We start from the raw sequence: 25,531 nt of genomic DNA on the forward strand, positions 1-25,531 counted from the left end.
GGAGCTGTCTGGTTTCACGACAGCGTGGTGAGGTATATAGAAGGCATGGGCACAGTCCATTTCTGTCTCAGCGACTCTTTCCATGTGGCCCATCGCGAGATAATCCTCCATAAACTCGGAATACTTCTGCTTGAGGGCAGGGTCCCCTTTGAGACGTCTTTCCAGGCGAAGCAAACGATTAATGGCTTGAGGTCTAGAGGACCCTAACTCTGGCTCAGGTTGACAAAACGGTAACGCAACGCTGTACCGGCCGGTCTCATGCCTTGTGTAAGACTTCACAAACAGCTCTTCACAGTGTACATCCTCGGGAGACTGATGCTTCACAAGGGGAAATTCTTCAATCTCCCAAAACCTTCTCATGACATCAGGTAATGGGGGATGAGAGGTCACCAGCGAAACACAAAGGGATGTCATGTTGGTTGAAGTCTGTCCAATTTCCACCTTCCCCATCAGGATCCAACCTAGTACAGAGTCTAGAGCCACTGGAGACCCATCAATCTTTCCACCTTTCATTAAATACGGAACCAGGTCAGCACCAATAAGTAGGTCGACTGGACCAGGAGTGTCAAAGGCAGGATCAGCAAGGTGCAAGTGTGCCACAGATTTACGAACCCTATCAGACAACTTTGTACCTGGCACGCTACTGGTTATACGAGGAAGCACAAAAACATCCAGCGCAAACTGAGACGCTAAGATGCCAACTGGTGTGATAACAACTGAAACATAGGATTTGGCCACATTGACAGGGGTGTTGGATAAGCCCTGTATGGGCAAATGCGTCCCCCTTTTAGTTAACCGCAGGTTCTGAACACACTTCTCTGAAATGAAGCTAGCTTGGCTAGCAGTGTCAAGCAGTGCCCGAACAACAAATGGTGTACCAGTGCGGTCGAGGATGTTTACCTGAGCAGTTGACAACAGGACAGTCTTAGAACAGCTCGGGGCTGCGGCGGTAACGGCAACTGTCGCAGAATTAGCTTCTGTTGACAAAGCATTGAAGCCTTCTGGAGATGCACCGCTGCCTTCGGGTGGTTGCTGCTTAAAATGTAACAAAGTATGGTGGCGAGCTCCACAATGACGACATGCTGACGATGGACAACCTTTGGCTCGATGTGCAGGCGAAAGACAATTCAAGCACAGATCCTGTCTTTTCACAATGGTATACCTATCTTTAGGGTCACTTTGATTAAACTTACTGCATTTTACAAGAGCATGTGGGCCACCACACAGACCGCAGGTCTGTGAGGAGCTGACTAAACTATTCAGCGCTTGACCACGAGATTGCTTCCAGCCAGCGAATGGTGGAGAAGATTTTCTCATGGGCGGCTGCAGTCCTGACGACTTGCCACGTGACTGAGCAACAGCCTCCTGAGCGCGACAGTGCTTTTCCAAAAACTTTACGAAATCACTCACTGTAGGGAACTCATTAGTAAGCGACATTTCCCACTGTGTCTGAAGACAAGAATCTAAGCGCTTGCATAGGATAGGAAGCAGGATCAAGTCCCACTGAGTCACTGGCACATCCAGTGCCGTCAGGGCAGAAATGCTCTCAGTGATGTTTGTCAACAATTGGCGTAGTGCTTTTGGTGAGTCAGAGGTAACAGCTGGTGCGTGCAAGAGTGCATCTACGTGTATTGCCACGACAAGTCGCTTATTTTCATACCGCCCTGCGAGTAGCTTCCAGGCCACATCAAAGTTGGCATTGGACATAGTCAAGGAACTGATCATCCCTAAAGGCTCTCCACTGAGGGCAGATCTCAGATAGGCTAACTTTTCTACAGGGGAAAGCTCACTATTATTGGTGATAAGTGTACTGAACAAGTTCGAAAAGTTGGGCCATTGCTGTGGACTACCATCAAAACTTGGAAGTGATATCTTCGGCAGGGCCACCCGTGGTTTGCTCACCTGAGACTGTGGTTGGCTGGAGGGCTGTACCTTTGAGTCCTCTATGCCGGCTACAACGGCCCTGATTTGGAAGTATTTATCATCGAAAGCTTCCATGCGAGAAGCGTGCTCAGCTACGTCCACATCTGTTTCGCCGATGGCTGCTTCCACCGCGACGCAGTCAACTTCGAACTGCTCCTTTATGTTTTCCAAGTCGCGCACTGTTGCAAGAAATAAGTTTCTTTGCGAGGGGTCCTCACGCGCGCTTTGAGAAAGGTCAAATGCCCGCTTCAGGCGACTCTCTGCGATGCGCACGCGTATCAGCGCTGACCGTTTATCCGCCATAGTAAATAGTCACGTAGTACAATGACTCAACACATAACCTAAAACACCACCACGTGAGAAGTATGCCGGTAAATGTTACCTCGGTGACGCACGAGTAACTACAGCGGAGACAAACTCAACGTTCAACGAAGCACAAAAGGTTAGAGAAAATTACATACCCAAGAAATTTGCCCTACACACAAAAACGTTCACCACGCGGCACACGACACGCCGAAACAACGAAAGCGACGCCGGCACAAATAGATCCGGCCCGGAGGACCAAATGTTCGCATCACGCGAAATAATTGACTGTACAAACAACGATTGCAACGGATTGCGTTACGAGACGAAAAACAATGGTGAGCGGGCCCGATAGCCACACTTACCATCACGAAAACACACGATGAACTGACTTCCTGACGGAAGTCCGACGCGCTGCCAACCTTGGCAGCGTTGCCAAATCTGGAACCATGGTGGCCAACTGTGAAGGGGTGGCGCTGCTACTTGTGCAGCGCGGGAATTCAAATGTTCGAATGTTCAGTCTCAAATTTGTTGCACACGTAACGTCAGCAAAAATACTTAAATACCTATGTACACTATACACACTCCAAACAGGTAGAGACAAGGTTTTATGGTTTTATTTTTATAAATGCTGTTTTGTAATACTTGCTCTAACAAAATAGTGTTCATATTTATATGTTGCATTCTTGCTATGAAATAATGTGTAATAAATTAGTTTAAAAGTGATTCAATGAAAGAATAATAAAACAAATTAAATAAATTTTTCTGATCTATAAACTATGGTACAATATTTTGTCCCGAAATATGAAATTTCATGTGTTTCAAACATTTAAAAATTACTTTTTTTACAATTTGAATTTAGTTTTGGTTAAATGCTGCTTGGTTTCATTTCAGTGCTATGTGAAGTATTAACTTGCATTTCGGTGCTATGCAGTGTATTGACATGCTTTTCAGTGTTATTTTGGTTTTCTCGCAATTAACCATATTATCTTGTCCCTTAATGATAGGACTTCTGTATGTGGGCAGTGATTGAACGGGGCTGCAGTTTGGGTGCATGGCAGATGGGTTTTTAACCAAGCACTAAGGTGAAGTGGTAGGTTTGAACTTCGTTAGAGGTATTATGTACTCGCACTTTTTTAAATTACTTGAACTCCTTTTCTCAGAATTCAAAAAAAAGTGATTGTATTTTTTAAAAAAAAAAAAAATGTAGGTGTCATAATGTTTTAAGTTTTGTATTAATGTTCTTTAAATGCTAGAAGATTAAATATGAATGGTGTATGTGGGAATTATAAAAGTTAATTTTGACTGTGTGTATACATTTTCCTCCATCTTGTGTTCCACTCATACTGACCTGTGACAGAGAATATCCATCACTTGTTGCTCATGTCAGTGTTGGATGTTCCAGGAAAGTATGGACGCAGGAAACGACACGGACACTACAGTTACAGCAAAGTTCACGCATATCCTGCAGAAGGATGCATTTCTTGTGTTCCGAGCTCTGTGCAAACTGTCCATGAAGCCACTTCCCGAGGGCCAGCCAGACCCCAAGTGAGTGGTGCTTTTCCCCTCTCATGTTTGCCAACTCTGTTGTCCAATGCTTGCTGTGCACCACGTCTACCACAGACATCAGTTACCTCTTCTTCCCTCTCTGTCTCTCACACGCAGGGCTACTGTGACCATCCCTTTAACATTGATGTGGAAGCTGTTGCAGTCACCTTGGACTGTCGAATCTCACCTGTTGTGTGAGGGGAGAGAAGCAGCACCTCTTTCCCTCCCTTCCCCACCTTCACAACATGCTCCAACAATCAGTGATGTGCTTATTAGTTATTACCCTTTCTCCCAGCCAGATATGTGATAAAAGAGCCACTGTAATCGTTGCTCTTCGTCTGCCTCTTTTGTTACCTTTAGGGACTCGTTACAGCGACCTGTTTCTTTCTCAGCTTGTCAGAATTTCCTGTACTTCAAAACATGTACGTCTGCCTGTGGTTTATTGCTTCAGACTACTCGTTTCTGGACATGTCTCCTCTTTCTGTTTAAATGTGCTTCTGTATGGCTTTGTGCACCTAGAAAAAGATTGCAAGATTGTCGTAGGCAGTTCCACATCTGATTCATTTTCCCTTTATTCAGTTTTCTCTGTGGGAGCTGCTGTCAGTGTGTGTCAAGAGGACCAGATCTAGCTCAAAATAGTGGCCTTACACCAAAAATTGTCTATGCTTGTCTTACCGACTTTCAACCTTGAGTATGCTCCACTGGGGAACCTGTGCCTCATTTAAACCCCTGAATGAGACGAGTCTCATGTCTTGGCTTTCTTTGTGGTGAGATAGCCACTGAAACCATAACAAGTATTTCAAACCCTGTCACTTTGTTCCTATAGAGGGTAGCTTCTGAGTAGAGGGGCAGGAGTTGGGTAAGGAATTTCATGTCCCAAATGTACTTGCTGAAAATTGAATGGGTTTATTCATCTCCCTAGATGTCTTGCAGTTAGTGTGCATAGTGCTTATTTTTCATAAGTTTATTTACTGGAATAGTGTATTAACGTGTATGTAATAGTGTATTTAGTGTATTAATGTCTCACAGTTTTCCTTACCATCAATTAGAAAATAATAAAAATACAATATTGGCTTATGGGTGTAATTGTGGTGGTTAAGGGGCCCATCTACCTGCACACACACACATGGTGTACAGAGCTTCAGATAAAACCACACAATTTAAAAACTGATATCAGGGTGGAGTTTGTTTATGAAAAGCTTTTGGGAATATGCTGAGGGCGAATGAATACTGTAGTTATGTTTCCGTATTTTGTTTTTAAACTGTATTTTTATAAAAGTGCAAATGGTTAAAACATGTTTTTTCAGAATAAATTTCAGACATGAAGCACCTGATACAGATTCTTGAAAGCACTCAAGGAATAAGTATTACACCTTATTTTATTATCTTCCATTCCATATAAGGCAGGGCTTGTAACAAGTCACTTTTTTCACTTTTTTCCCCCCCTTTTTTTGTGTGTGTCACTTTTTGTCACTTTTTCACTGCATTGGTCACTTTTCTTCACTGTTTCCAGTGTATATTGGATTGGATATAATATTTTATTATGTAAGTATAAGGATAAGGTACATGGAGGCTTGCTGTACTTCAAATATGCTCAAGTAATTAATATAATATTCAACTTCTATGTACGTAATTTGTTTTGCCCCAATGAATGTTTTCTGATGGGCGTATGCTCCCATGCTGTCATAATCCAGCATGGTGTAGCATTTTATTTCAGGACTTAACAGCTATGCTGAATTAGTAAAAGACAAATAAGCCCCTATCTTACATTTTAAACATTAAGTAGTAAATTGGCTACTGTAATATAATAATACTAACATTTTCTTATTCATTAAAAACTTGCATTAAATTGAAAGTGAGTTATGTATATGTTTTGTTGGGCAACTGTGGTGTAATAATACTTAAAATTAATGTGTATACTGCTTTGTAGATAGGGCTGATAAGAAAATTTTTGCATGTGCAAGTGTAATGTGTGTTTTTAAGTCTCTTGATTTTCTATCACTATTTCCATTTTATTGTTATAGCTCCTTATTATAGCTCATTTATTATAGTATAGATAAGCCTGAATAAATTGTGGTGTTGTGTGTTTTAACATTATATCTTCTTTGTTTCAGATTTCATAATTAGTGTGCTGAAGTGGCTTATGATTTGAAATGGGGAAGTGTAAATTTCAATCTTCATGGCTGGAAAGAAATGACTCTGAAGGACATTTGGTGAAAGAGTGGGGAAAAAGATGCAGTGATAGTGAACTGATGTGCATAGTATGTGACAAATCGATAAATGTGAGCAAGGGTTTTCAGGCAATAGCACAACATGCATCCATGTTAAAACACAGACAAAATTTTAAAATCAAGCAGACATCTAACCAACTTCACCTCACAGTTTCACCCCTATCCTGTTCATCTGCCCCGTCTTCTTCAAGTGGTGGAACAGTGCTGTTGTACAATAACAGAGACAGAACTACAGCAGCTGAGCTTATGTGGTGTTTAATGTGTGTTGCTTCTGACTATTCATTTTCTTCATGCAATGGACTGCAAGAAACATTCAAAGTTATGTTTGGTGACAGTGTGTTGCAAGAGTTCTCTTTAGGAAATAACAAGGCTCATTACTTGGTTAGTGATGCTTTGGGTCCGTACTTCAAAAAACTTCAAATGCAAGATATGGTAGGTTCCTACTTTACTTTATGACGAAACCACAAATTCGTCTGGAATGAAGGAGCTCCAAACTGGTGTGCGGTATTGGTCAAATACTCAAAACAAAATTGTTTTCAGTCATTTAGAAACCTTTTACATAGGTGCAGCCACTTCTTCAGTCATCATAGAAAATCTGAATGATGCTTCCTTTGTCCAATTTGCTGATGCTTGGATCTGATGGTCCTAATGTCAATAAGTCAGTTGCTCTAAACTTTAATGACACCTGTGTATTGAATAAATGAAAGCCATTGATTGATATAGGTACCTGCAACATCCACACAATACATAATGCATTTCTTAAAGGCATTTCGGAATTTGGAGAAGATGTTTCAGAACTTGTTTTGGATACACACAATTTTTTTGATGGATGGCCAGCTATCTTTGAAGCTCCCAAAACATAATTTTGTAAAGCATTGCTCAAGTCGGTGGCTCACATTATGTTCAGCAGCAAAAAGGTTACAAGAGCAGTGGACTGCTGTGCGCAAGTATTTTTTGAGCTACATCCCCCAAAAAAAACCAAAATTAATGGAAACCCCACGCTACTTGAAAATTGTCCGTCAAGTGAAAAAGCCTACAATCAAAGCTCAAATATTGTTTGTAATTTCAAGTGCAACATTGTTTAGTAGTGTAACAGAGTTTTTTCAGAGAAATGAACCTCTAATTCATCTGCTTCATTCCCGACTTAAATCATTACTTACTTACATTACTTAAATACCTTACGTGGAAGAATCTGCACCACAGACTGTCTAAAGAATTTAAAACTAGACTGTGTTGAAGATGTGTTTTGTACACATAATTTGCTTCCCATTAATGATATTGTTGTTGGGGATGCCTTGAATGGTACATCTGAAAAGGAAAGGAGTTTATTCTTCTTGGGTGTTCAAAAACATTTCACTGAAAGTATAAAGCACATTGTCAAAAAGTCATCACTTGGTTCTGCTCTTCTCAAGAGCTTATCCTGTCTCAATCCTGATAAGAGATGTATACCAGAGAGCTATCATAGCCTACTTGAAATATCACGAGCTATGCCATGTGACGTCCCGAATGACTTGCTATTGGACGAATAGAAACTACTGCAAAGAGAGGAAGAAACCTCAACTGCATGTGTGTCGGTGGATGTGTACTGGACACAGTTCATGTAGCTGAAGAATGTATGTGGCACTGGTTCAAAGTACCCTAACGTAACCAAAATTGTGAAAGCAGCATTATCGTTTTCACATAGTAGTGCTGATGTAGAAAGGGGGTTTTCATCTTCATGTAGGACTTTGACAATTGATCGGGCCTCAATGTCTGAAAGAACGTTAAATCCAATAATGACTGTAAAGAGTGCACTGAAAAAGTATGATAATAAACCATATCTAGTCCCTATTATGGATGAGCTCTTGAGAATGGGACGTGTTGCTTACAAGAGTTATAATGCCTACCTAGAAGAGAAAGAAAGGAGAGAGAAAAAAAGTTACTGGAAGAACAGAAAGATCTAGAAAGAAAAGCAGAAGAAAAAGAACAACTAGAGAAGTTGAAAAATCAGAAAAGAACAATTGAAGAGGACGAGCAAAAGTTGAAGAAATGTAGGAAGGAATATGAAGAAATTGAAGGAAGTGGCTTAACTAGGGGTGTGCGGGATCCCGACGCTTCGGGAAAAAAGTCGGGAAAATAGGCTTCCCGAAATGCCGGGCGGGAATTTTATTACTCCCGAATTTTTCGGGAAATTTTTTAAAAATTTACAAATGTTTACTAATCATGTGAAAATGTTTTCTATCAATTCAAACTGTTTTTACAACAATATTATTTATGGATTCGTACATTTTTGAAGGGTTTCCGTACTATTTAAACGCAAAACATCTTTTAAAGGTATGCCGATCGTAGCGACAGCTATGGTGTGCAGTGAATTATGATAATCGTTTACACATATCTAATTGGAATATAAAAAACGTACATAGAGTACCGTAAATATTGTATGCGTTCATAAATATATTTCTTCAATGGTACAAATTTGCAAGATACGTGAATAGTCAGTTATATAACGTTATTGCCGTCACCATCGAATATTTAACCTAAAACCACTGTGTCCTTAGACACAAACAAAACACATGTGCAATCCAATCTTTTCGCCAAAGAAATAAGAAATACTAGACTTGCGTTTCTTAACGAAGCGTAACCGTTCTCATTACTTGATAGCAGTGGCGATGTAGAGAACTGTATTGGCACTTTGAAAAATATGAAATCGCGTAGTTTTACACCACTGCTCACGAGTATCTAAACATCTATGATTTTGCTTTGGGAGAAAAAAAATAGTTGTTTACTGTTTAGTTTGGCGGGCTTTGTCGGCTGACGTTACGTTATTAAGGCTTGTGCAAAGTATCTGTTCCTATATTAAAACAAACTAGCAACCTACAAATAATGGATGTCGCAACCGATCAGCTTGTTACTTGTAAACCTAAAAGTGTTTGGATGTATTTTGAACGTCTGACAGTAAATCCCTGGCAAAGTGTGTCTCGTGTAAAAAAGTTTTGAGATACGAGCATGGTAGCACGTCTGGCTATAAAAAAAGAATTTGAGGATGCTAAAAACTATGAAGTCGCCGCTGAAAAAAGGGCAAGTGAAGCAGACAAAAGAAATAGCAGCAAAAAAAAAAAAACTAACTTTGCAAGAAATGTTTAAATGGCCATCTTCTCATATTATAATTAAAAATTTGCTTTTTTTTTAATTTTCCCGATCCCATCCCGTTTCCTGCGTGAATAATTTATTTTTCCCGAAAATTTCCCGCAGTAAAAAACCCTATTCCCGCACACCCCTAAGCTTAACACTTCTGTATGAAGCAAATGAAAGACTCATAAAAGCACTGAAGAAAATAAGACTTCAAAGAAGTTGCATTGACCCAAGCAATGATTGAAGGGGCTATAAAAGTCCAAGTTCAAGCTGCTGAAACAAAGCGTGTACCTCAAACTTTGACTACATCAATAGAGAAAAAAAAAACCATGTTGATTAAAGACTTTTTTCAACAGTCATTAAAAAAGAAAGACTGAAGTTTTGTTTTGTATAGAAAATGTGTAAGTGTATTAAAAAAGCTTTCTGTGTTTATGTGTTTTATATTTTGAATTTTTATATTAGCCTTTCAATTTGATATATAAGTAATTGGGTTTTTTTTATAAATTTTTTTGTATTGCAAATACTATATGCTGTATGTCATTCACTTGAATAAAATCACAATTGTTATTGAAACAATTTATGTAGGTTTCTATCTGCATTTGTATACTTTGTAATGGTTTATTAATAATAATGCTCTATAATAGTTTATATGTAATAATTAATTTATACTGGAAAGGATGTTGTGTGTATTTGAACTCAATTGTTACAATTAAAACAAGTGAATAATCTTTGAGCTAGCTCATGTATGCAACATTTTAAATCATTTTGTTAAATGTATTATGTAAGTAATAAAACTAAAAGTTAAAAAGTAAATAAGGAAAATGTTAAGGGGTGGTTGGGGAGGACCATTTTCTTTATTTTGTTTTGTTTTTACGCATATCACTTTGTCAATTTTTACTCCTTGAAAAGTCACTTAAAGTCACTTTTTTAAAAATCTGAAGTCACTTTTTCACTTTTTTTAGCCTTTTACCTGTTACAAGCCCTGTATAAGATTATCGCTCAAAAATCATAGTTGTCCTATGCACGATGAGAAGACTTGCTTTAAAAGACAATACTTAGGGGTATGCAAAATTCACATTTGGATAAAACAATTTTTTACGCGAATTTTAACATTTTAAAACGAATAAACCCGATATCCACATTAAAGGATACTATTTTTACGCGAATCTTAATGTTTGAAAACAAATAAACCCGATATCCATAACTATTTGATAAAAACTTTGCTAAAAATACGTACTTCTGACGAAGTCCGTAACGTAGGCCTAACCTGGTGCACAACACGGCCGCCATAATTCAACTAGAGTACGATGCGCTGCTTCCTCTCACACGCCAACATGTGACGATGTTTTTAGTATTTATGGTAGGAAAAACGGTGTAAACATGTATAGAGGCGAAATTGAATGTTTTGAATAACTTGAACGATGTAAGCAAAGACGTGAGTATAGTTTGATACACTTGTACACAAAACATCATACAAATACACAGTAGCTACACAACACGTCGTTACTTGCTGTTTACGGCCGTGCCCGTGCGTGGTGGAATAGGACAAACTTGTAAACGGTATGAATTTAACTTGCGTGGTGGGGTAGTTGTTCTGTAATACTTACTTGACTTAGGCCTACATACTTATCCGAAGTAACAAATATTTTTAACAAAAATGCGTTAATTTACCATAATTACTTTTGTTGACAAAAATTCTGAAACCTGTAGTGACTGCCAAAAAACGGGCCGGAGAGTTTTCACAACACGGTTTGTATGCAAACGATGAAAAAACCATTTTCTGTCGTTTTTGTAATGTGTCTGTGACAAGGGACCGCAAAGACTCGTGTGCAAAGCATATAGGCAGTAAAAAACATAAGAAACGGGTAACAGAAATTGTTGCTGAGCAAATTGTAAAATGGCAGTGTTCGATATCGGCATCTTTCAGTAATATCACAAAGAAGACAGATTTCAAGACTAACTTCATCAAGGACACCACAGAGGTTTTCATTAAAGCAAATATACCTTTACAAAAACTTGATAATTCCAACATTAAGAAATGGCTCGATAAGTACATAGAAGGAGCTGGTGATTTGCCGAATGCAAGTACTTTGAGAGAAAAATGTGTGGAAGACTTGGCATACCAGCGAGTAGAAGACCTAAAGAGAGTCCTGAAAGAGAAACGAGTGGATTTGTTTTGCGGTATAACGACAGATCGTATGGGAAAATGTGTGTTTGTTGTTTTATTTCGTTTTTTTTGTTGATGATTTTGATAAGCCACAAATTGTTGTGGGTGGTTTACATTTTTTAGCTGCAGATAATGAAACTACATGCACAAGAGCAATTGTTGATTCCTTGCATAAGTACGACATCAAATATGACAATGTGAGATCTTTAGTTACAGACTCTGCAAGGTACATGGTCAAGTGCAGCAAAGCTTTGGAAATCATTGTTGGCGATCATTTAGTACATTATGTGCAGTGCTGGCCACATAAACTCAATCTTGTTGGTGGGGTGTGGATCAAAGAACTGTCGGAGCTGAATCTTACAGTTGTTAAGGTAAAGAACATTTTTTTGAATGCTAGGAAAAGGCGACACCTGTACGCAAGTTTCCTAGAACTAGAAGAGAAGTACGGAGAGAAACGACCTTTGTTCCCCATTCCTGTAATTACCAGGTGGAACTCTTGGTTCACATCTGTGTTTTACCTTGCAGATTATTTGCTTGATATTGCTGACTTCTGCCAAAAAGATGAAATCAAAGCGCTTCAGAATGCTGGTGTAGAATACTTAAGTGCCATCAGCAAACAGCATCTGGCAGCTGTTCATGTACAAGCAATTTTCGTAAAGGAGCATGCCAAGGAATTGGTGGATTTGATGCTAAAGTTGGAGGGTTCATCATATCCAACTTCACATTTGCTACATGGTGAACTGGAGCATCTCAAACTATGCTACACAGCTGTTTCAAATGGTGTTTACTTTGATAAGTGCACTAGAGTCTCTTGCCCCAACTAAGGCAGCAGAAGCAAAACTGTCACTTCAAAGAATAGTTTCACAAGCCCAAGCAAAGTTGACTTCTTTAATGGCACAGGATCCCAGCAAAAAAATGTTTGAACACCTTAAAGTATTGGATCCAAAATATATCATCCTAGCAACAGTAAACCCAAGCCTGGTTGAAAATATTAGAAATATTTTTGGATTTACTTCACTGGATACTGAAGAAATAACTTCAGGTCTCTGTCAGTTGCAAGCGGCACTGAACCAGCAGGTTTCAGTAAGAAATTGTCCAGACATTCTCACAGTTTTGAGAGTTGTGAAATTAACGAGGCCAGATTTTGCGACCAAGTGTTTTGAAGCGATTTGGTTCCCTTGTGCCAATGTTGACTGTGAACGGTTCTTGCCTTCATACAATACAGTGTTGACGGATAGAATAACAACACTCACAGAGTTAAAACTTGCAACAATGGCCATATTTTCTTTTGAAGATTTGAGCTGTGAATAACTTAGTGAGCGTAGCCTACTTACTGTGTTGTTTTTAATTGATATTTATTTATTTTAAGTTAACTTTCAGTTTAAATAGTGTTTGCTGTGTTGATTAAGTGTTGTAATAATTTTGAAGCAGTAAGGTCCCAGTTTGCCAATGATTTGAAGTGAACAATTCAGTGAGTACAGTAAGTATTTAAATAAGAATTGAGAAATGACTTTATACTTCTCCAAATTCTGGACATTCAATTTCAATTATACCTTTTTAATGTCATCTTTTTTAATATTAAGTAGTTAGTATTTGGTGTGTATTAAGTGTTAAAACAATTTTCAAGACACTTGAGATATAAATTGGTATTACTGTTATCCATTTTGGTAGTCAATATAACCTCCCTTTCAGAGAAAAACTACACCAATTTTCCAGAAAAATAACCTCAAATTCTGTGAACAAATAAACACGAAAAGTGCATACCCCTAACAATACTTCAATAGAAGCACAACTGAGCATCTCACTTATTATCCCACTTCACTAACACAAATATGACTTACTAGATGGGCCCCTTAAGCACCAACAAATTTCTGCACCTAGCAGTGAGTGTCTTCAAAGTGTCAGCCATCAATGTCTTGTCTCGACTGCTACAACACTGTAGTGTCCAATTGCAGAGATTCAGAGAGTGTACTTCCAAATTGATGAACTGGTGAGGGTCACAGGTGACCATCATCTGTTCTGCAGTTCTCTAGATCACTGTTGTTCTTTGAGGGCTTCATAATACTTTTCAACTTTTATAGTTTTTTATAAGGCATGTGGCACCTTGACTCGAACTGTGTGTAACTGTGTGGTGGGTGTGATGGCAGGTCCCACGAGCTGCGCTCCAAGATACTTTCGCTGCATCTGCTGCTCTCCATACTGCAGAGCGCTGGCCCGGTGTTCCAGGCCAACGACATGTTCGTGACGGCCATCAAGCAGTACCTGTGTGTGGCTCTTTCCAAGAATGGTGTGTCCTCTGTGCCAGAAGTGTTCGAGCTGTCCCTGGCCATCTTCCTCACCCTGCTCTCCAACTTCAAGATGCACCTCAAGATGCAGATTGAGGTGCCTGCACATTCTCTTGCATTTCATTCTGCTTAACTTCTTTTCTGTACAAATGTCAAATAGTGGATAATGTAGTGGTGTAAACAAGTAACAATTATATTACTTTTAGCATTACTTGTGGCGATAGGAAATGGGTGTAGAAAGCAAGAAAGTATAAAAAGTTGTTTTAATATTTCAGCAGAACCAAAGGGAAATGAGTTATTTATGTAATTAAATATTAGATACATATTTTGTCGTTAATGATAAAGTATGTTATATTATTTTTTTAATTATTTGTTTTTATTTTCACATTTTGATGTTTAGTATTTGGTTTTGAAGTACTTGTATGTTTTTGTTGCATAATTTTGGTTGTAGAGAGACAACATTGTAGTGTATGTTCTGTTTATTGTGGCTTGTACCCATTTACCTTGTCATTTGGCAGTAAACAAGATAGAGCTGGCTTGTGTGTATGTCATTGATGTTGAGAATTTTATAAATATTTAATGTAGTAATGAGTTAAAATGGAATATATATATAATTATGTACTTTATAATTAGTATCTATTTTTTTTTCCAAAGTTAACATCTATAATTTTATAAATTAGCATCTATTAATTTGAATTAAGCATTTTAAATGCAACTTATTAGAAACTTAATATTTACGTTCTAAATTTTTGTGATTTAATATTCATACAAATACAATTAAGCCTCTAGTGCAGTTTTGTGCAAAAGAAAATTGTTTCATGCTTTCTTGGATTAAAATTACAAAAATAATTTAAATACATATGTTACTTTAAAAAATCAGCTAGCAAACATTAAGTCACTGGTTTAATTCATAAAATAATTCACAAATCAACTGGGTTAATTGGTTTGGGTTATATTTAGAAGTTATCTAGAATGCATGTAACTTGGTTGTATCTCAGAGACATGACAATATAATGACGTATGGACACAAAAACTAGTGTAGAAGAGGATAACCATTAACTCACAAGGGTCAAGTGTAACATTTGGGTGAACAAGTATCTGTAGTACTGCTGCGGTTTACTTTATACTCCCACTGTTTTGTTTTTATCTTATTAGCCAATCATACACCTTTTGTCTGTGAGAGGAGAAAATCTGGTGCAAAGATGATGAATGATTTGTGTTTGTGAATTAACTTAAGTGCCGATAAGTCTTAAGTGACAAACAGCAAATTATGAATGTAAGGTGAGTCAGGTAACTGAAAGTCTACACAAAGAGTTTTTTTTTCCTCTCTAAGTGTACGAAGATACATTATGTATAATGATTTCAAAACCATCATAATATATGTGTAGCAGTAATGTAATATTTTATAAACAATAATTTTACAAGGAAATGCCAATTTAAGTAATTTTCTGAAAAAAGCATTTATTTATTAAATTAGCTAAAATAGCATAGATGTTTGAAACTAGCAAAAAATAGCATCTAAAGTGTATGTTAGCAGTTAGCATAAAAAAAGCATCTATAGCATGATTCTAATTTTTCCGGCCCTTAATAATATGCATGAATGATTTTGTCTTTTGCTTAGCTGTACCAAGCATGCAGGAATGGTCTTGGTTTACGATATGATTGACACTAATCATTTGATGTATTGTGAGCGTAATTGTCTTTGAAATCCTTAGTATGTTTGTTTCCTTTACAGATCAACATCTCACACTATCTTATCTTTTCATTTTGTTATCTGCAAGGTTTGTTTTGTGGTGCTTACCAGCTCAGAGGCACAAGAGTCAGAAGTAAGACGAAGTGGGTATGAGTGCCAATGGCGAGCGTTGTGTCTCGTTGGCAGGTCTTCTTCAAGGAGATCTTCCTGAACATCCTAGAGACGTCCAGCTCTTCCTTCGAGCACAAATGGATGGTAATCCAGGCCTTGACACGGATCTGCGCAGATGCGCAGAGTGTGGTTGACATCTACGTCAACTACGACTGTGACCTGTCTGCTGCCAACCTGTTCGAGAGGTCTGTGTCGCAACTTTTCTAAACATTCCAGAATCTTTTTTTTTCACAGTTATTGTGTTGCCACTGAATGTAATGGTGGGGATTGGTGCAGGCTGGTGAATGATCTGTCGAAGATAGCGCAGGGACGACAGGCGCTGGAACTGGGCGCAACGCCCAACCAGGAGAAGAGCATGCGTATCCGGGGCCTTGAGTGCCTTGTTTCAATCCTGAAGTGCATGGTGGAGTGGAGCAAGGACCTGTACGTGAACCCCAACTCGCAGACCACGCTGGGTGAGCCTCCAAGCACACTGCTCCTACTAGCAGGGTTGGCTGATGGTTTTTGGCTTATTTTTTTATATATTGTATTTCTAAATAGAATATCTTAATTTTTTTTATGAAAGATTTAATTCCTCTGTAATAACAACAAAAGTTTGGTCAATAATGTTTCTTGTGATTTACAGAAACAAAAAATTATATTCTAATCAAGATCTTATATTTAAATAATCTGACTTAAGTTTTAAATCATAACCAGCATAATATGTACTCCTAAAAAAAAAAAATCCTATTTTGTGAGAAATCCTCAACAGTTTTAAGTCCACACTCTGTAGGAAACACCCGTTGTATGGAGAATCCTCCTTCTGTGGAAGAATACCCTTTCTGTATTAAAATTTATTTTTACAAGTAGTTTTATGTTTGGTTTTGACTATTGTTGGGTGGAACAAAAATGTTCATTTGTGGGGTCGGACTCTTTATCTTGTCTGAGACTGCCTCATCTAATGGCATTTATCTGGGTGATTTGTTTCTTCTCCTACGCACTCCTTTTTTATTAACAGATCTATATCCCTTTGCAAATTAGTGGTGTACCTATTTGAAAAATCTTTATTTCATGATTTTATACATGTTTAAAATTACAATTAGTTTTTAGGGATGTGCAGTTTGACATTTCTACAGTGGTGATTATTTCAATATGTTTTTTTGTGTGTGTGCGCGCCACCATCTTATGTTGTGGTGAACTCCACTAATAGTATCAGGAAGCAGTGCTTATTGTACTCCGTCGTGGTCGGACAGAATGTGGTAATAATGTTAAAGATGTGAACAATGAGATTTGCACTACTTCACTATATATACATTGACACCAAAATATTTGTTGTTACTTTGGGGGAAACTGAATCAGTATGTATGGTTACACAATCCACACTTTTCCATGTGAGTTTTATTTTTTTTTCTTGGTGAATTAATGTGATTTTAAGCTTTCGGCATGGCTCTCCAACTTCCTGTGCACAAGAGTGAATGTTACATGGATAGAGACAGGTGTTTTTCGTGATGCACGAAATCGCGAAATATTACCGAAATTAATATACATAAACTTAAAAATGTGAAATTATCAATTATTTAGAGAAATCACGAAAAAAATTACGAAAAAACACACTGAATAGCTAAACGTCCGTATTTTGATGACTCGATAACAGCAGTAGATTATAATCAATTGTTAACGACTTTTGATAGTCTAGGAAGTCGTATTCGTGTCGCACTATCGCCTCGCCAGAGTCGCCACTTGCCACAGTTTGTTAAAATGGCGTAGATGTAATCAAACATTTTTTTCTCCTTTTCTTTCGTAAAATGTTGATTTTAAAATGGTTGTGACAGTATTTGACAGGGTGGCGGAGTTTGCGAGCGAAGGATTCTATGTCTTTGACAAAGAGCAAAAAATTCTCGTGTGAAAGTACTGCAACGTTAGAATAGAGTTGCAACGGAAAGACACGTGCTTGAAACACACAAAAAACAGTGCCTCGCATCACAAAAACAAGGAAAGTCAACAATCCGGTGCAAAAAGGCAAGTTTCGCTGGAATCAGCCTTGTTGACTGCAAAAAAAGCAAAATTTGACAAGAATGAGTTCATTATGTCAACAACTCGAGCTTTTATCGAAGCGAACATACCGATTGATAAACTAGATGACCCGAAACTTCGTCAATGGATGCACAAGTACATTGCCGGTAGGTGCTAAAGCGTACAATATTTTAACAGTTTTGTGCATTCTTAAGCAGATAAACAGAACGTTACGATAATAAATTTTGTTAGGTCTAGCTACTCTTGAAATATTCATATAGCTGCGAGTCATGTTTTTTACAGCACTTATTGGAAAAAGTTGATATAACCTAGCCACAGGTAAAAATAGACGTAACTTATTTGTTTTTAGGTTAGAACTTGAGCTTTTTTTTGTCAATAAATTTTTTAAAACAGTTTCCAGTACTGTGCTTTGTAACATGTTTAGGCCTAGTAAATACAATATGCATTTTTTAAAACCTGAACAACGCAGACAAACTGTGTAGTTCTACTCTTAAATGACATATTAAACACTAAAATCAACGAAATTGTGCAAATTTTTTCACCGAAAACACCTGTCTCTATACATGGATCATGTATAAGTACTTTCGAAATTATGAATTTGTTCCATGTTGTGGAGGAAGTATCCAGCTGGTGTGCACCCACGGTGGCCAGAGAGGTGTTACAGTGTGAGTCTGAGGGGCTGACTGTTGCTTGCAGGGGCAGACAGGTACGTGAAGGAGGCAGACAGCGAGGCGAAGGCCTCGCAGCATCTGTACGGCAGCAGCAACAGCCTCAACTCGAGCAACAGCGCCGTGGCAGCACCCAGCGGGGGCAATAGAGAGGCCCCAGACACCCCTGAACAGCTGCAGGTCCTCAAACAGACCAAGGAGGTGTGGGAGACAGGCATCACCCTGTGAGTGACCCTTTGTTTTATTTTGTTACATGTACTGCAGTGTAAGGCATTTTCACATCTTTGTGCCAAAGACCTTCAACAGCAGTGTTATGCTAAATTTTTCGTAAGGTGCATGCAGAGCGTGCAGAGCTACAGGTGTTACCACACCATTTACAAACCATTCAACATTTAGTAGAGGTAGAGCCCATGAAAAATGGTAAATAAAACTGCCTGATTTCGGTAAATAAACTATAAGATTTCGGTGCTATATTTCGGTTAAAAAAAAATATTTCGGTAAAAAAAAAATTTTTTTTTTGTTAAATTAGTGCATTTGTTCTACTAATTATTTAATTTCATGATACACACACAAAGCTGTACATGATACTTGATACAGCAATCACTAAGTGGAAATGTTATCTAGTAGATTTTGAATACACATTACATACTTAAATTTTACATCACAAATAGTGTCTAGAATTTTACAGTCTGTGTTTATGTATTTAAACATTTTGAGTATTAAATAGGCCTATGCTATGTTCCTGCACAAACTTTATAGAATTATTTTTTTTAGGGATGGGATTTTCGAATCTTGGATTCGTTGAATATACCGAATCCTATGGATTCGAGGATTCGTAGGATCCGAGGTAGGATTCGAGGTGGGATTCGAAGTGGGTTTTTAAGAGTTTTAGGTAGTAATTGAAAATTGTAGTGCTGGCCGAAGTTCGAAAATTTCGAACCGAACCGAACCCTTACGTTCGGTTCGGTTCGAAACCTCTTAAAATATTTTCGAAAAACTGAACGTTGGTTTAAAAAAAAAACATATGTTTTTATAATTTTCTAACCCCCATTTGAGACCATTCACAAAACAACACAACAAAATTCCATTACTTGTAATATTCCGACTTTTATCGCATAATCGTCGCCTCAACAGTTTCAAGCGCAGACAAAATAAAAAAAAAATTATTAATCGTCGCATAACTCGCATAGCATTTTTTCATATAGGCGCGCTTTGTTTTTTGTTTACTTTAGAAAATTTTGTATGCATTTCTCGTACTACGTAATATAAACTATAGTACACATGCCAAAGGTATTGTATATTATACCTTTAACTATAGTGCGTGTACGAGAAGTGTTGTATAAATCACCAAAGATTACGTACCCCATACGTTAAACTAAAGCGCATGTACGAGAACACTCGTATTTCGGTAAAACTAACGTGATCAAGTTAACACAAGACAAATGCGGTAGAAAATGATTACGTAAATTAGGTACGTATTTTAAATTACTGGGATGTATTTATTTTCTTTGGCCTTTTTGGTTATAACAGTCAGGTACTGAAAATATTAATTTAATCTTGTTTATTAAAAGTACTGGTCCAGTAAATTTTACAGTACGGTACTAAGTTGACTAGCGTAGTCGCGGCAGCCATCATTATTTCTCGTGTTTTCTTTTTTCCGACGCAAATTTCTATAACCACACTTCTTACGTTACGTTTACAATATAATTGTTCTTGAGGTGATTTGCGATGAGCAGGCTTACGTCGTTTAAGTTTTCCAAATGGAGAAAAGATAATGACGATCCAGATGACCCAGAACCACCCCAAAAAATGTCTAAGTTTCTTCTGACGAGCAGCATTCTTCCAAGAAAACAGCAACTGCAGTCAGCGGGTTTTGTAATGTAGGTAGATAGGTAACTTAATTCACATTCGACTTTTTTTTATGTCCTATTAAAAAGTTTTACTTATTAAAAATGTTAGGTTATGTCTACCACAAAAATATGTTATGTGGCCTTATGCTGAATGTTCGTCATCTTTAAAATAATATATTTTTTTAAATGAAGGTTGGTGTACACTGAAAAAGGAAGATAGTCTTTTGGAAATTTAGATGGAACTTCTTTATGAATTAAAAGTATATGATTTTCTCTAAACTGTTTTCTTTCCTTCATTATTTTTTGTATAAACTTTACTTATAAAATGTTTTGCAGTGTTTTAATAAAGCTAAGCTATATAATGTTTTAATTTTACATATGGCTGGAGAACCTTTCTTTCTCACCATTCAGTTAAAGACCAAAATGCTGGTGGTCGGTTCATTTTAATTCAAAACAATTATTTATGTATGAGGTTCGGTTCGGCACGGTTCGAAATTTTTTTTGCTATGGTTCGGTTCAAAACCAGAGAACTGAGGTTCATCCAGCTGTAGAAAATTGTATACCTAAACTATATTGTAAAGGTAACGGAAATAGCGCAAACATAGATAAACTACGCTGTATTTTGTCAATTAGCATAACTACTCGATCATTTCCAACCTTCAATGATATAACATTGCAGAAAAAAACGTAACTTTTTTTAAATAGTGTCTGTTATACAAACATATTTTATTGAAAACATAGGAAGGATTAATTTAACAGAGAATTAGACAGATGAAAACTTACATGTGTGGTTTTTGAGGTTATTTGTCTCTATTTTATATCAGGCGTATACACTATGCACTTATTTTATAATTTTTATAAATACACATGTGCTTTTTTTTAATACATAGGCCTATGTATTTTTTTAAAATAAATGTGTGATTTTTTTAATAACATGTGAAGTTTAGTGTGGGATGGGATTCGAGATTCGATGACAAACACTAAGGATTCGAACAAGGATTCGGATTCGACCAAAATGTGGATTCGTCCCATCCCTAATTTTTTTCCTGTCAGGAGAATTGGCCACTTTCGCCAAATAGTTTGGTAAACATGTAACAAAGGGTTCCCTAAAAAATTAGTTAATTACAAGGATTATAGTTAGGGACAGGAACTTTTCGGTGAGTAAAATTCGTGAAAAGCGGTAAACAAAAATGCCAAAAGCGGTGAGGAAAAAAAGCGGCGATATGTATCTAAGCATACCTTTTTTAAGAAAAAGTTAAATGAACTCAATTATGAATGATCAAAATGGTTAAAACTAACATTTAGAAGTGAAAAACCCTTCAAACTCAAAAGCTTTAAAGACAAGGAGATTAGCTACTCTTCCAGAATGTCAAAACTTTTGGGTTTAGAGGGAAGGTTTGTCAATAAAATATATTCCTAACTCAGGTGGTATGCTAGGCCAAAAAAGTTAGGTTTGTTTAGTTTTAGGTTTGGTTGGTTTAGGTAAGTGTTATTTTATATTTGGTAAGATTAGCTTAGGTTAGTTTTAAAATGCCCATTTCCAACTAGCTTAAGTTGGGTTTGGTTTTGAGAGCTTCTAAATTTAAGCCACTCCATGATTACAGATATTGATGTAGGCATAAATATAAACCTTCAACGTATTTCTTCATCCAGCTTAAAATACTGGGGTCCTGAAGTTTATTAAGTGGGATGTTCGCTTTGAGGAACACCTCAGTGATCTCCATAGCAAAACAATGCGCATCAGTTTTCCTTTTTTTTTTTTTGCTTGCTGCGCACAAACACCAATAGTATGCTGCAATGCTACAGTGGCAGGGGAAGAAATGTGTGACTTTTTGTGCTTTTCACTGCTTATGTGCCTAACAATTGAGTCTCTACGGTCCCAACTGACTGCAATTACAGTATTTACAAAATAAAACTGCCTTATCTGTCGATTAGAGACCATCAGAAGAAAATTCTTTGGCCCTATCTAGTGTGTTTATGTCATACTTCGGCATCGCAAAGCAGCGAGAAAACTGTCAACACGATATTCGTTCAGTTACCGCAATGAATAGCCACCGAACAATAATAAATGCACGCATGTGCAGTAACCTAACACAACCGAAGAAAAAAAAAATTACATACATCCATCAATTTGTTTGTTGCAGTTTAAAATTGCCTGAAGTATTTTATGGTTAACTAAATTATGAAGAAAAAACACACTTGTAATTTTCGTTGATATCAAAATTTATGCGTTCCGAACGCGGTATCGTTTTTATCTACCGAACACGATTGATTGTATGATTGAACAACAATCAGTTTTTCGTAAACGTTCGTGTTCTTTCTCGCATTCTTTTACTGCTACGTTGGTAACACGTTTATTGAGCAACGCGTTTTGCTTTGATAACTTCATGGCACGAGAAACAAATGTTGAAGCTTGTAATCTTAAAATGCAAAATATAAATGGTCCTGGATTACCGTCATCTGTGGTCGTTAACCTCGCCGTGATATTATTGCCACAGAATGTGGTTATGGCTGGAGAAAATAAATTGTTTACCTAGTTTTGCCTAGTAATGTTGTCGGCACGGTGAAATGTATTTTTATGTAGTGTTTTATTGTTTTCTTTTTTATTGGTGCGCTGGTGTTACGAACGGAAGATGAATTATATCTAAATTATTTGTGTTCGTGGCAATTTAAGCTTCAAATAATGAAATTTTGACCAAATTCGCGACGAAACAGTGGAAAATCGCATTATTCACATTTTCGTAAAAAAAGGGCCAAATTCGCGAAATAACGACGGTGATTCGCTATCGCGAAAAGTACCTGTCCCTAATTATAGTACATGTAAAATTTCAGGCTCAAAAGTTTTTTTTTATTTTACTATAATTTTGTTTTACTACACATTTTCCGGCCTCTTTCCCATCAAATTGTGTTTATTAGGACGTTAGAACTGTAACACATTTCCTTGACTTACCTTTACCTTTTATGTATTCATTTAACCATTCCCTCATAGCTGGGTGATCTAGCTTCTCTAAGGGAATATTTGCAGAAACAAATGCACTCACTGTATCGCTTGCAAATTTGACTTTAATTTCCTTTGCTCGTTTTAGTCTGGTCGCCAAACCATCAAATTAGCATCACCTGGAAATGTTGGAAGACAAAGATATTTTGGCTCATTCTTATTCAGTTTTTTCCGCTGATTGCGAATCTGCCGGGTGCCACTTTGTCACCCTTGGTAATCGCCGCCTTTTTGAAAAAATGGCACCCGAAAACACTTTTTTGATCATATTTAATTAACCGTTGGTCTTACGTAAATTTCTGTAGTTAGATGAAATAAATATCGTAAAATTCTTCACAAAAATGATGTCTTCAATATTTTTGATAAACTTTACAGTTTTATCGCAATGAGAGAAATTAATGTTGTAATTTAAACACTTTTTTTTTATTCGACCTGAAATTCTATAATAATGTCCCAAGCTGTTAGGTCTTCTCGTTTTATTCTTATATATTATGTTGTAAAGGATATATAGAAAAATGTTTTAGCAAATTACAATTTGAACATTGTTTATTATGCTTATTATGATCACACTACCACATTCGCCTATATTTAATTAAATGTCATCGAAACTACATTTATAAACCAAAATTTCCCTCAATGAAAACCAAGCGAGCTGGTGCAAGGATTAGCTCGTTGGACTCGCATTAGGGAGGACACAGGTTTGTTTCCCGGGTTTAGTCATCCTGATTTCAGTTTTTTATTTTTTCCCGAAATCACTCCAGGAGAATGCTGGGATGGATTCCTTAACAAAGACCATTTCCTATTCGTTCCAAAGTTTCCTGAAACTGTTGTTCCAGTGTGTGTTTGTGTGTGTGTGTAGTCTTCAATCAGCATTTGGAGTAAGCCAAATGTTACTGGGGAATAAATATCCACAGAATGTCAGGGCACTTAGGCTTATCACTGAAGAAGTTTTGAGTTCCACCCTAGAAACAGGTACTACAGGAAGCTATTGTGATAATACTAAGTATCTCAGAACACTGAAACTTTAGTTTAAATATTTTTCAGTGTTTGTTTATATGTCTTTCAATTGTAATAATCTCTAGAGTTTATTGCTCAGAGCAGTAGCAATTTCTCTATGTTTTAATGGTTGGAAAAGAGATCTGATTAAGAGAAGGTGATTTGTCTATGGATCGGCGGACCTTTTAAATGGAAAATTTAGGCATTGTTAAAAATTTGACGATATAATTTTGGAGAGAACAATGAAGAAGGAAGTTTTTTTGGTGCCATTTTTGTGGCTGGTGTGTGTGGCCGCGTCGGACATTTCCGACGCGGAATTCAGCTATATTTTCAGCAGATATTTCACTGAATAAGTGAACTGTTGCGCCCCTGAGCCAGGGCGAATGTTACGGTAATATTTAATTACCGGGGCTACCTTTATCTACGGAAATATAAGGTACGAAAGTTTAATGTATTTAGGCCTGAAGTTTTGTGTTCAGTGAGCCCCTTCTATTAACTGTTTCGGCCTAGTAACTTATTGTTCCTGTTAATGCCTCTGGTTTTCGTTATGGCACAACATAATTATCTTAACTTTCACCTAGTAGTCTCGATTTAAAGATTCTTGTGTGATCCGAGGTAACTGAGTTAGGTGATTTTTAATTCACTTTAAGTATTATTATTTATCATAAATGAACTTTTGCTTTCGTTTGTGCCCAACATAACTATATAGATAACTTATATTTTATGTGATTTCATATGAGTTATGGGTAAGCAACCTTGGTTCTCAGTGTAAATAACCTTATGTGTAACTTTGGGCATAGGCCTAAGCCGCAATTGAAAACCACTTATAGCAGTGGAAATATTTATGAGTAATATAGTAATGTTAAAGTGTGGTGCCCATATAAACATAATAATAATAATATTTGTCCTATTACCTATAGTAACTATAATTCATTCATGAAGTAATAGTGCAGAGTGTCAACCATTCGTGGGGCCCGATATTTTGTTGAGTTTAATCATGAATACCAGAGGGAGGTGTCATAACCGAGGCAATACCGGATCTAGGGACAGCAGCATGTCCGAGGACAGAGAGACAATTCCTATTCTGGTAACACAAGAGATAGAGGGAAACTAATCTAATCAGCCCACGGAACACTTGGAAACTATCTCAGTTTTAGTTCCTACTCCTAGTGGCAATATTGACTTAAATAACTTGCTCCAGGGACTCATGGCCAGGTTAGATGCCAACGCTGCTGAAATTAATGCCAAATTAGACTCTAACACTGCCAAATTAGACTCTAATACTGCCAGGTTAGATGTCAACGCTGCTGTAACCAGTGCCAGGCTAGATTCCTATACTGCACAACTGACTGGCATACAGCAAAGTATCCTCAGCTTCGAGAGTAACCTCAAGTTAGAGCTGCAGGAGGTTAGGGAGTCAGTATCAGTTGTAACCAACCGGATAACAACACTAGAGTTTAACACTGATCAGAAGTTAGCCCAGCTTCAGAATCAATGCCAAGACACCTAACAGAAGATACAGGAGGAGTTAGGCAGTGTGTCAGAACGCTTAGAACAAGTGGCCCAACAGGCTGCAC

The 25,531-nt window shown here is 37.3% G+C and overlaps 1 protein-coding gene across 2 annotated transcripts in view; it reads left to right on the plus strand.

Annotated features, from left to right (window-relative positions):
* Positions 1-25,531, plus strand: part of LOC134540202 (brefeldin A-inhibited guanine nucleotide-exchange protein 1) — a 289,907-nt gene that overhangs the window by 31,998 nt on the left and 232,378 nt on the right. For both annotated transcript variants that reach the window (XM_063382784.1, XM_063382793.1), the window contains exons 7-11: positions 3,632-3,774; positions 13,431-13,665; positions 15,448-15,617; positions 15,709-15,887; positions 18,142-18,337. In XM_063382784.1, coding sequence (XP_063238854.1) covers positions 3,632-3,774; positions 13,431-13,665; positions 15,448-15,617; positions 15,709-15,887; positions 18,142-18,337 — 923 coding nt within the window. The remainder of the gene's footprint in view (positions 1-3,631; positions 3,775-13,430; positions 13,666-15,447; positions 15,618-15,708; positions 15,888-18,141; positions 18,338-25,531) is intronic.

The sequence above is a fragment of the Bacillus rossius genome, chromosome 1 (genome assembly GCF_032445375.1).
Source record: "Bacillus rossius redtenbacheri isolate Brsri chromosome 1, Brsri_v3, whole genome shotgun sequence".
Lineage (NCBI taxonomy): Eukaryota > Metazoa > Arthropoda > Insecta > Phasmatodea > Bacillidae > Bacillus > Bacillus rossius.